General features: G+C 36.8%; 1 protein-coding gene across 7 annotated transcripts in view; it reads left to right on the forward strand.

Moving 5' to 3' along the window:
* The window catches only part of ELAVL4 (ELAV like RNA binding protein 4), an 83,684-nt gene extending 71,295 nt beyond the window's left edge, over positions 1–12,389 (forward strand). For 5 of the 7 annotated variants that reach the window (XM_069863074.1, XM_069863072.1, XM_069863075.1 and 2 more), the window contains exons 4-7: positions 2,568–2,721; positions 3,116–3,341; positions 4,698–4,736; positions 8,977–12,387. In XM_069863074.1, coding sequence (XP_069719175.1) covers positions 2,568–2,721; positions 3,116–3,341; positions 4,698–4,736; positions 8,977–9,304 — 747 coding nt within the window. In that variant the 3' untranslated portion in view covers positions 9,305–12,387. Of the gene's footprint in view, positions 1–2,567; positions 2,722–3,115; positions 3,342–4,697; positions 4,737–8,976 lie in introns of all 7 variants that reach the window. The other 2 variants (XM_069863070.1, XM_069863071.1) reach the window with 2 other exon arrangements.
* The last annotated feature ends 384 nt before the right edge of the window (positions 12,390–12,773 follow it).

Below are 12,773 nucleotides of genomic sequence, written 5' to 3' on the forward strand. Positions count from 1 at the left end.
AAGAATTAATGCAGCATCCTCACCCAGTGCTTTGCAGTTTAGAGATAAAATGGGAGCTGGTTTTGTCTCTCATCTCAACTTTCACAGCACAAGGAGCTTCTGGTCTGGTAGTAGGTCAGGGTGGGCATTTTCTTCCTTTGATAGCTAATACACAGGAAGACATCCCGTCCTCAGTACTAACTGAATAATAGCTTGAAAGCAGAATGGTGCAGTCTGATTTGTCATTGGCTGACCTGAGAGGTAAGATGAAAAAGATTCAAAAGCAGATAAATAATTGACATTGCTAGCCTTGAGTCCATTTAGCTTGCAACCTTTTCTCCTTGGTATTAAAAGTGTTTGAGTTGCTTTTGGCAGCTTCTTTCTTTGGCCCCAGCTCCCCTGTAACCTTAATGTTTGATTGCAGGAGGAAATAAAAATTATACCTGAACAGCAGTGGATGTTCACATGTGCTGTGTGTAAATGGATTTGTGAGTGTGTGCAGCTTCCCCTTCCACTGCGCCTCCATGGCCCACAGGCAAAGCATTTCCTGTATGTAGAAGCACCAGGGACTCAGTGTTCTGGGAAGTAGGGTTTTTTGCATATCCCAATACTTTTCATCTTCCCTATAATGTGACATTTGCTTAATGTATGTGCCAGAGTGAGAAGACCCAAAGGAAACCCCCGGCTGTCTTCCCAGGAACTTTATAAATCATTTTGCCGTTCTCAGTTTTGAGGAATAGGTAAGGTTCTCCCTACCCCTACGGTAGGAGGTTCTTAAGTGGTTTTCAAATTGTTATTCCTGAAGTCGGTTAAACTGTTGGTGTCAGAACCCTTACAGTACCCTGTCAAGGTGAGGCATGTGCAGAGAATGGAGGGAGTCTACTTACCCAAAAGCCCTGACATGGGATATGAAGCCACTGCCATGAAACCGCCAAACTAAGTCTGACCAAACATAGTGCTTTTCAGTGTGGTAAGTGTGGGTGAAAGCGGTGTAGTTATCCCTAGTTTCCCTGGGCACCTGGCTTGATTGTTACATAAAAGCCAAACAATGTCATGTGTTCTGGTCCTAGAGCATCAGAGGGGTGCTTGGGACCAGTGATTAGGTGCCTTAAATGTTGCATCCCATTAGGAGCACATGGCCTGTGAGGTCCTAAATTGCTGAGGCACAGAGTAGTTTCTATCAATATCCTTTTCCCTTTCGGCACTTATCTCCAGCACTAGAAGGTTTTTCTGCTCATTACACTCATTTGTGGTTTTGTGCTGTGCTTGAGCTTGCCTCAGTTGATGCAAATGTTTTATCTAGCCTCTTTTTCACATGTCTTTCCCTAAATTTTTCCACCTCTTCTCTCTAGCCTTCTCTGTAAATGTTAGATTTAAAAGGTTATGTACAAACACGTAAGTTATAAGGAAATTGCCAAAACCCTTAAAATTTAGAATCTTTAGAGTTTGTCTGCTATTATGTGGAGAAGATTGTGGAAGCAAACATTAGTCATTCACATTTTCTGTGTTGAGTCAACATCTATTTTTAGGTGTGGAGCACATGAAGACAACTGTTTGACACATAAAGACATCCATTTGACATCATTTGTGTTTGGGCTAAGGCCTGGGAAGAGTGGAATACAATTGCTGAATATATTTTGTGATGGGAACCTCCTACATTTCCTTCCAAGACACATTTTTAAGACATAATGCAGGAATGTACTAGTCTGTTCAACTTGGTTTATTTAAATATGAACTGCAAAATATTCAGGTTTGGATCCAATGCTATTTCAGATGTGCTACAAAGTAATTATTCATGATCTGAGCTGAATACTTGCCTTTAAACTTTATCCAGGAAATATTTTTAGGTGTGTGTATTCTAAATGTATATTTTACAAGTGCAGAAGGCTTTATTCACATATTATAATTATGAATGTGATTCATAGGTAGAAAAGCAGATGAGACTTTAATAATTTTCTAACAGCGAACATGCAGTGCCACAGATTTCCTTGTTTGCTTGGTCATAATATTTTATGGTCAAGTTCTGGGCTTATAGGGAGCTTCTTGTGATAAATTGCAGATAGGACAATGAGTGTCAGTTTACGGTTCCCCAAGCAGATGTTCATTTAGTCTAATTTCACTGGTACTTTACTGTTCATCCAGAACAGTTCTTACACGCTCAGGATGAAAACACAGAGGTAGCACAAAGGATCGCTCTGCAAATAACCCCTATCTGTTTCAGTTCCTTGTGGGGGGAATAAAACATACTAGAACTTGAGTGCTACGTATGTGCTAAGGTTATATTACATGTAGGATACAGTTAATCATCCATGCACCCACAACCCATAGGGGTAAATCTGCAAAGCTGTGTGTAGGAAGTTGTGCACTAATATACCTCTGAACAATAGTTATTATATGCCTGCCTTTGGATTTGATTTTAAGGTCTCTGTAGCTCTTCCTTTGTTCTTCCATACTTTCCTGGCTTTGGTTTTACAAAGCAGGTAGTATTTGAACTTGAGGGTTATGGCTTGTGTAAGAACAGAATAATCTGTTTAAAATGAGAAGTGCGGCTTTAGCTTACTAATACGTTTTCTTTTTTCAATCCATAGGTGTCATATGCCCGTCCAAGTTCAGCATCAATCAGAGATGCAAACTTATATGTCAGCGGCCTTCCGAAAACAATGACCCAGAAAGAATTAGAGCAGTTATTCTCCCAATATGGGCGCATCATCACCTCACGGATTCTGGTTGATCAAGTCACAGGTTAAAAGACAACTTTTCTTGATATGTGCAATTTGGCAAAATTGTAAACCCCTGATTGTAGTTGAGTTTTAAGACAATGACTTTTAATGTAAAATGCAGTACCCAGTCCTTTACAAGCGTAACTGTTTGGCAGCATAACTGCTGCGTCTTTAATGAGGAATCTGAAAAAGCAGAATTTTGTTTACTTAATACGGTTACATTAAATATGGTAGGGACTGATTTTGGAGAATGAAGATTGGAAAGTGTGTTTTTCTTTGAAGGACTTCCCTTAATTTGCAAGCCATGCATTCTGTGAAGTCAAAACCAACATTCAGTTTGTGTTCGTTGTGTAGAACTGCATAGATAAGGCTGTTTCTACAAATATTTATCAGTTCACATGTTTTTTACTTCCCAGGGGTTTCTCGAGGTGTGGGATTTATCCGCTTTGATAAGAGAATAGAGGCAGAAGAAGCCATAAAGGGACTAAATGGCCAGAAGCCTAGTGGTGCTACAGAACCAATTACTGTGAAGTTTGCCAATAACCCCAGCCAGAAAACAAGCCAGGCACTCCTTTCACAGCTGTATCAGTCTCCCAACAGACGCTACCCTGGACCACTTCACCACCAGGCTCAGAGATTCAGGTAATTACCTGAAAAAGAACTGAAGTTCCATCAGTGACGACAATGTGTGGGGCAGGTGCTGCGCAGGAAAATATGCTTTAGTTGCGTAGGCTGACCTGATTTTCTTTGTAAAATTAAATATTCTTTCCTGGAGAATGAGGAGGAAAATCTGCTGACAGCAGTAGTCGTGTTGTGTTTACTAAGACAGCTGAAGCACTGTACAATCTGATCTCATGAAGGCTCATAGAAAAGGGGAAGACAGAATAGAGTTACGCTGATAATCAAATAAACAGTGACTATCCTGTTCTTTCTCATTTTTTTGGTAATGCTTTTATTTTCTGCTATATTATTACAGTTTTGATACAGCCTAGACTTTGATGTTAATGGCAGTGGATTGATAGCAGGAAAAAAGCTGAGTCTGTTCCAGTCAGCAGCAGTATCATTAAATTTATTAGCCTGAGATATCTAGTCTTAGTATAAAGAGACCTTGTATGAGTCTTGGTGATTCTTCAGATACTTTCAGGGGCGTCTTATGCTTTGCACTTTGAATATACTGTTTCCATCTGATACATAAGCCAGAGTTAGCAATACCTGATGTTCTCTTTATTTTGATAATAACTTTCAGGCAACCTAGTATTCAAATAAAAAATCTGCCTTCAAAAAGAATACTTAGACATACTCATATAAATGAGTTGCATGCTGGTTTTAGAATTATTCAAAAGTAGTTATAGTTTTTCAGTGATGAAAAGTGTTAATGAATTCAAGAATTTTAAAAAAAGTCAGTCATCAGATACATTACATTTACAATTGTCTTTGGCACGCAGCTGTGTCCATTGAGGTTATCACTGAATCATTCCATGGGTAGAAGGACTTTATTGTGCTCCCATGGAAAGCAGATGCTTATATTCTGCAGAATTTGGTTGTCATTTAAATTGACATCATGGAGGATTAAGACTAAGTATGCAATATCGTGGGGAGAATGTATTATGTTAAAGCAGCTACAATCAAGAATTTCTCCAGTTCCAGCAATTTTGGACTGTAACCTTTTATTTCCAAGTTAACTCTAAATGTAAGATGAACAAATTTCATACTAATATTGTCTTAAAAAAGAAAAAAAAACAAATAGAATTTTTTTTAAAACCAAACCCTGGAAATTAAGACTGTAGACAAGTTTAAAATTACTTTAAAAGCTGTGGTGGAAATTTAAGCACAATCTCAGGCTTAACAAACCAGGCTGGGAGTTGTTAGGCTCCTTAGATGTGTGGGAAACTTGTTGAACGTTTCTTCTTTGAAAATGGAACGCTATTAATAATAGTTCCATTGAGCGATCTTGCCATCTGTGAGACATTAACCCAAAGACCCTCCTTCTCTTTTCAGGCTGGACAATTTGCTTAATATGGCCTATGGCGTAAAGAGGTAATTAGAATTCCACAGATTGCCAGATGTCCGTGTTGGCACAGATTGGTGCTACAATTTATTTTTTTAATTCACTAACTTTTTTTTTTTAATTCCTTTTCTTCCACCAGCATGTCAAATCTTTTTAAGTTTGGACTTCAGTTTGGTTTTGTTACTTTAAAGGCCACACACACATTCTTTTTTTACAGGTGGGCTTCTCAAATGGTTTAGGTGCAACAGCTACAAGCATTTAAACTGCAGTAAACCTGCTAAATGGTGCTTTCTCCAGAATTGGAAATATTAACTTAAATTAATCTGCTATCTTATAATGGTAAACGTAAAACTGTAATTACACTGCTGTTGACTAAATCTCAGTTAAGATCTGCTTTCTACTACTTACAGCTTCAAGTTTGACTTGAAATTATAGCTGTGTGCACCTTAATCAGCCCTAAGTTTCTTTTGTTACAGGTTTAATACTTTGACGTTTTCTCAGTGTTTGAGATTTGTTTTTTTGTTTAAAATAGCTCTGTGTTTGTGTGAATGTGCACGCATGTGATAAAAGCTCAACTGATTTGTAAACATTTATGCTGTTTCATGAGTGTTCAATGTTTGATCTGATAGCTGAAATGAGTTGATGTGTTGTTAGTGTTTCTTCTAATGGGACACGTGTGACTCTTAGAGCTCAATAAAGTTGTAGTCTTATTTCTGTTGTTACCATAAGATGTCCAGCCTTCCCTCACAATTAAGATGAGAAAATACTTAATCTTCTGAAATGGTCTACTTGCCACGCTTGAGAATTATTAGAGGTTTTTTTAAAGGTCGCTCTGTAAAATGGTATGGTAAGTATCTTTACTCTAGCTAGCAGTGGACAGGTAACGTGGGTTTTAACTGTGACCAGGGTAGCTATCATACTAATCTTAAGAATGCTTACAAAAGTAGCAGTCAAAACACAAGCAGTGTGTATTTCCAGAAGTTCTATTTCCAGTGTTCATTAGTACATTTGTTACATTCATAGCATCCTTAGTAGTGATGGTGATAGCTGAGTTAGAACTTACCAACCTGATTTTATCACACAGTGCTTCTCCTGCTTTCCCCTTGCATTTTTTCCTTGATATGTAGTCAAAACCATGGCAAAATTCTCAGCCTCGGGTATCTGTCAGGTATGTGCCAATGTCCAAAGGAGATGGGTCTGTTCCAGAAGTTTCCTTAGGTTTGATGCATTTCCTGGAATTGGACAGGCGTGTGGTGCAGGACGAATAGGGCTACTTGGAATTAAAATCCTTGGTAGTTCAGATTTCCTATGACCTGAAGAAAAGTTACCTGTCTTAGGTTATGCATATGCTTTCTTAATATTCAGATTCTGCTACATTAGTCTTAAATCAGTTTAAGCTTGTTTTGTAAGCATCTTACTTTAGCTGTCTTCTCCCAGCGAATCTTAAACTGGTACTTGCACTAGCAAACCCTGTAGTTACAGGCGTAGGGTCACACTGTATTGATGATCATTTCCGAATCTGCCTCTAAAGTGTCCATAGTGTTAGTCGTCCTAGAGTTCATTCTTCCCGTATGGTTAATTATGTGATACTGTTGGAAAATGATATGTGCTGATGTGGAAAAAAGGTTTTATTGACCCTAATTTCAGATCACTTGCTAGTAGCAAAGCTACTTATGCAATAGGTTATCTTGTATTTGTGTCAATACACTTGCACTAGTTTCTTTGATTTACGTAGCTCCTGTGCTCATGGTGCATAAACAGTTGAAAACTGCATATCTCCTAAAGGTTTCCAGGGGAAAAGCTGCTTTCCAGTGAACCATATGAAACTTTAACCCTTTGCCTCAGTGCAGCATTCATTAAAAATGTGAAACTATACCATACTATGACATGCACAGTTTGGCATTGCACAGAGTTTACAATAACTTCACTTACTGGGTACTGTATAGTGTTGTACTTCAAGTCGAATTTAAAAATTGCAGAAAAGGAGTGCTTGCTGGCTTACATACATTGCTAGCACAGTTGGCACTAGACAGGAATGGACTTGAAGTACCATCTTCAAAATTTCAAAAGAAGTTGAAGCTTTTGGCTTGTGGAAGCTCTCAGTCCCAGCATCCTTATTTACAATTCCATATATGGTGGAAGAAGCAATATAAATTGGCCTTCTCCAGCTGTCTGTTTTCAGCAGCTGAGGACATAGTATGGGTTAGAGCCATGCTGAACAGTTATTATTGTTACTAGTTTCAGTATGCAGGAGGGAAGCTAAAAGATAAGTAGGATTTGCAAAAGTGAAGTTCAGCCGGAAAATTGCCATCTATTTTTAATAAACTGTCTGCAAACCTGTATCTCAAGTTCCAATGCTGTGAGCATTTGAACTGCACGTTTATAGTGTAGCTACACCCCAGTGATGTTCCTCAGCTTAAGATGTGTTCCAAGTGTCTTCGTTTTCCTTGAATATACATATGAAGTGCCATCAGGAGCCAACAGAATGGTGAGCGGCTATCACGTGTTTAGTTTTCTTTATGCAACGCATGTTAAATAATATTGTGCAGATTGCTAAATATGTGTGGAAATACTACAGTGCAAAAAATTTTTTGAAGAGTACAAGAGCTCACCCAGCAACACTGAGCCCCCTCCTGTCCCTCAGTCATGGCTCAGAAAATCCTGAGGAGTTGTTACTCAGTTCTGGTATTAAAACTCCTGTTGAAGGTACATGTGAAACTGGATTTTTAAGATATTTTCTCTGCGCAGTTGTTATTTTAAAACATATCCCAAAGTGTAGTTTCAGAAAGCATGTCACTTTTTTCAAGCTGATGAAAGGAAAATTGTGTTGATCCTGAGGGCTGATACTGCTTAACGTCTTCATTAGTAACCTGAGTCATGGGCTGCAATGTGCCCTCCTTTCATTAACGGGTGACACTAAATTGGTGAGGGAGCAGGGGCAGTCACTGTGCTGTTGGCCAAGGCTGCCACTGGGGAGACCTTGAAAAGCTGGAGGACTGTGGTGGAATTTGGGCAAGGCAAATGTAGAGGTTTAGCCCCTGACTGTTGTTCTCAGCTGCCTACAAGGGGCATTAAAAAGAAGAGGAAGCTAAGCTGCTGGTGGTGATTGACTGTGAATGGAGAAGAATCAATAGTAACTGGCTGCAGCAGGGGAAATCTGAGTGTAATGGTAAATCCTTCACAGTAAGGGTGGTGAAGTCCTGGAGCAGGGGCTGCAGGAGTGGACCTCCCATCCTTGGAGATCTTAAACTTTCTTGTGCAAGGTCATAATCAGCAGATCGAATTTAAGAAATTAGCCTGGCTTCAAACAGGGGATTGATCAGATGACCTCCACAGATTCTGCCCAGCCTGTGCTAATCTGTGATGGTTCTCTGTTCATAAACACACTACCTGACTTCAGCTTCTGAATTTAGATGCTTAAGGTAAAGAACATGCGTGCCAAAAGTGGGGGGGCGTGTGCAATTATGGTACTATATTAGATTTTTAGGGGTATCTATCTCTACATTGACTGGGAAGAACCAAAGAGCCTGTCATGGATATGAAGCCTTACAGTATGAAAGTATTAGTTGATGTGCTCATTAATTATATTTATGCACTGATTTACTAACTCTACAATTGGTGCATGAATCTTCCTGAATATGTGGTCAGCTTTAGGACTTGAACAACTGGATTTTTTTTCCCTGGTGTATGTCAGTTAAGGACTATGTTAGGAGGAGAATTAATATCTACCACTTAGATATCTCTAAATCTAATAGTATTTTCAGCTAAAGAGACTACTGTTATAGGTGAATTCTGACAGTGGCATTTCGTGTTAAGCTTTAAGTTTTGGAGTTTGGAGTTTTTTCACTGTGAACTAGGAAGAAGTAAAGCATTAGATCTCCATTGCCCCAGAACTATTCTTTTAGTCATGAGAATAAGTGGCAAATTCCTGCAGGCCTTTTGAAATGAACTCATGATTATGGCAGCATGTGCAGGCCCTTTTTGACTTAGATTGTCCTTAAGCATTTCTTTTATTGCATCTTTATAAATCTAAGTAGGGCTTATCCTTGAAGGGAGATGCAATTATGTCCAGATTTGTTCAGTTTATTTAGTACTGTTCCCTTCTGCTTAAGCAGAATTTAAGAGACAAAGGGTGGCTGTGTAGTCATCTTCTGGGGATATAGGATCAAGAACTTTCATTAACATTGACTTAATTATTTTAAAGTCTTGGTTCCATGTAGCTTGTGCCAAGAGATATATTTAGAATAGACCCCTCTTTTTACTTGGTAGGTTTTCTCCGATCACAATTGATGGTATGACGAGCCTTGTTGGAATGAATATCCCTGGTCACACTGGAACTGGATGGTGCATCTTCGTCTACAACTTGTCTCCCGACTCGGATGAGAGCGTGCTGTGGCAGTTGTTTGGTCCCTTTGGAGCAGTCAATAATGTCAAGGTGATCCGTGATTTTAACACCAACAAGTGCAAGGGATTTGGCTTTGTCACAATGACCAACTACGACGAAGCTGCCATGGCAATTGCCAGCCTTAATGGATACCGTTTAGGAGACAGAGTATTGCAAGTTTCCTTTAAAACCAATAAAACCCACAAATCCTGAATTTCATATCCTTACTTACTAAAATATATATATATAAATATATATACGAACAAAACAAAACAAAAAAAACTCTTCAAGGCTTATATTCAACCATGGACTTTATAAGCCAGTGTTGCCTAAGTATTAAAACATTGGATATCCTGTGAGGAACAGGAAAGGATTTTATAATGCTTAGAAAAAAAAAACCTTTGATGCATTGAATGTTCTTTCATAGCTGTCGTTGTTGAATATAATATACATAGATAACAATGTGCAGGGATTTTTACCCGGCCAGCTAGTTTTACTACCTTCCTTGAAGGTGGGTCTTTTTAAGATGACCATTCACTCATTTGAAAAAATAATAGAACAAAAACAATTTTTACAAACTAATGGGATTAAAAGCAAGAATTTTTTTTTCTTTTCTTTTTTTCAAAACATTGATTGAATCAGATTGGTAAACCCCCCACGTAAATTTAAGAGGAACAATAAAAATTGCAAAAAGAACATAATTTTGCAACTTTTTTTATTTTTCCTTTTTTCTTTTGTATCATGTGAACTAAACAGTCTTCTGTTAGGGAATGGGGAAAAGGGGGATACCTGATGACATAACAATTTAAATAACATTAACAATGTTGCCAAAGAGGTGGTCTCTTTGCTGAAAATGGGTTTCAAGAAAAATCTATTTTTATAAAATATAAAGAATTTTTACAAGAGAATCTGGATTTGAGAAAAAATATTTTGACTGGCTAATTTAGGGGAAATTGACAACTTTGTCATGTTCATACTGCACTGGTAACTTTTTAGAGATCAAGATGTGTGTTTTAAACTGGATTAGTAGATTGTTTTTTGAAGGATGGGGTACAAACAGATGATCTTCGTATCTTTTCATAGCATGTAATAAAAATATTAAATACAGTACGGGAGAGTGTTCTTCCCAGGCACGCAGTTACCCACAGTCAAAACCCAAAAGCAAGGAGATGAGTTGCAAGACGGTTTTTCTTTAAGTCATCAGTATGGGATATCAGCAGAACAAAAGTTAAAAAAATTAATTTTTTTGATCAAAAACTTCCTTGGTTTGAGCAGTAGGTGCTACAAAATTATTTACATATCTTAGTATCATAGTTAAATGTAATGTGTTTAGAGAAAATACATTTGCTTTAAATTTGTTAAGAATTTTCAAATTCACTTTATAGCCCAAGCTAATATAATTGGGCTGTGTTGGCACATTTGGAACACTGTTTATGTTGCTTGAAACACTTATTTATTTAATTGCCGATGTGATGCATATGGCCAAAATCAAATATAGCTAGTTTGGCTAGTCTACTTATTTGTTTACTTAAACTATGGGAAGAAGCATATTATTGTGTCATTTTGTTGTGTGTGTATGTGTATATATAATATAAATATATATATATATAAAGTTATTTTTTCTTTTGGTTAATTTATTATAAGTTGTAACACTTTGCTAGTTTTGTTTGTATATGTCTTAAAATGTTTTCTTATGATACTTAAGTGACAGAGGTATCAAGGTAACTTGTGTAGAAATATTGTTTGATATATTGTCATGTTTGTTGTGAATATTTTTTCTTACTGCACAGTAGAAAAGAAAACAACTGGGTCTTTATTTTAATGTAATTCAGATTGGGGAAAACAGAGCTAAGGGAACAAAATGACTGAGGGGGTGCTCTCCCATGTCCAGTGCACTGATCATTTTAGTATGTTTGTGCTTTGTACGGTTATATATTTAAAACAAAAAAGGGTCATGCTCTTCCCTGAGTACTAGAAACAGTTACTCGCTATGCATAATCTAGTTGATAGTTAAATTTGCTATTGCTTTTCTTGTCTTGTTATATAAAATCTTTTCAATACAAGTTTAGTCTTAATGGTAATAAAACGTTATGGTTATTTATAACTTGTGCTTATTTTGTGCATTTTTTCCATGCTATACCCACTAACTGCATGTAGACTAAGTATTGTTTTTTCACACTGAAGAGGCAAACTTTTGTAGTAGACAAATAACTAAAGCAAAGGCTGCATCATAATTTTATCAGTTTTTTACTTTAGCAATGTTAGATTTTAGTTTAAAGGAACACTCATTCAATGTTCAGGGAAACCTTTATACATCATCTGCTATGAATGAGCGCAGTTTGCTGGGAAAGTTTTGATGCATTTGCTAAGCATTAGTGGGGAAGGCATGTCAGAATCTTTTCTCTACGATGTGTTTTACTATCTGAATAATAATAATAATTTAAAAAATCTTTCTTAGGACCAGGCAGTTGTATACTTTAGTTATAATGAATGACTTCATGTTAACCTTGCTAGTTTAGATCATTTCTGAGGGAAAGTATTGTAAATGTTTTTTTCATAACCTTGTTGTGTTTGAATTATTTGTACTTTAATTGTCCAGACAATAAATGAAAGTGTGTAGAATGGCTATGGACTTTCCACCTTTTTAACTGTGTTCAGATGTTTTAGTAATCCCAGCCACACCTCAAACAAAGTAGATGTTAGTCTGACTTCAGAAGTAAGGTCTTCAAGAGAGAAACGTTCTAGCCGAACCAGGCTGAGCATATTCATTATTTGTTTTTCCTTCTGCAGATTAGAAAGAATGGACCGTTTAATTTAAGATTTTGAACACCAAATACCGAACTGTAACTGTAACTTTATTTGAATGTAGAAGATACTGAAGGATTTCTACTATATACAGTATTTTTACACAATGAGAATATTAACTCAGTCAATATCAACACTTAACAAAAGTAGCAAGCAAATTTTGGTGTTAGTACAATTTTTAAACCATCACTTAGTTTGACTTTTCTATGAATATGCTATGAATGTCATGCAATATCAAAGTGTACATATCTGCTGTACAACGTTATATATGATCACATTCCAAATTTGATTCTTTTCACCGTGTTATAACTAGAGTTGATACTTCTTTCAGTTGACTTGTTTGAATCCCATTAATACAAATATTCACTTCATGTTTGTGTTCTGTAACATTCACTAATTGAGAATATGTACCTTGTAAAACTGCAGCATTGAATTTCGTATCTGAGATTAGGAAAACTATATCAGAGGGCTGGATGGACTGTGTGGTTCTTCAGCTCCTTCACCTATTAATAAACTCGTGTTTTTGTGAGATTAAGTTACCATGTTGGTTATAGTAATTAATTTCAGGCCACAGAATGAGTTTGTTCTGAAATTTTACAGCTTGCTTAATTCATCCTTAAATCAACCTGCCCATACCATAGTCAAATGCACAAGTTACTCATTTGCTTTTAAAGGCTTGCTCTGAAATACATAATCCTTACATCTATCTATATATGTATATGCACACACTCCTGATATACATATATACATTATAACATGGTGTAACATGTACCAGCCCATTTTTTATTTAAAAAAAAAAAAAGAAAACCACAACACTTTGAGTTTCAGAAAGAACCATAGTAAATAATGTTATTTTATAACAACACTATTTACAGTA

This window comes from Phaenicophaeus curvirostris, chromosome 8, assembly GCF_032191515.1.
Source record: "Phaenicophaeus curvirostris isolate KB17595 chromosome 8, BPBGC_Pcur_1.0, whole genome shotgun sequence".
In the NCBI taxonomy this organism is placed as follows: Eukaryota; Metazoa; Chordata; class Aves; order Cuculiformes; family Cuculidae; genus Phaenicophaeus; species Phaenicophaeus curvirostris.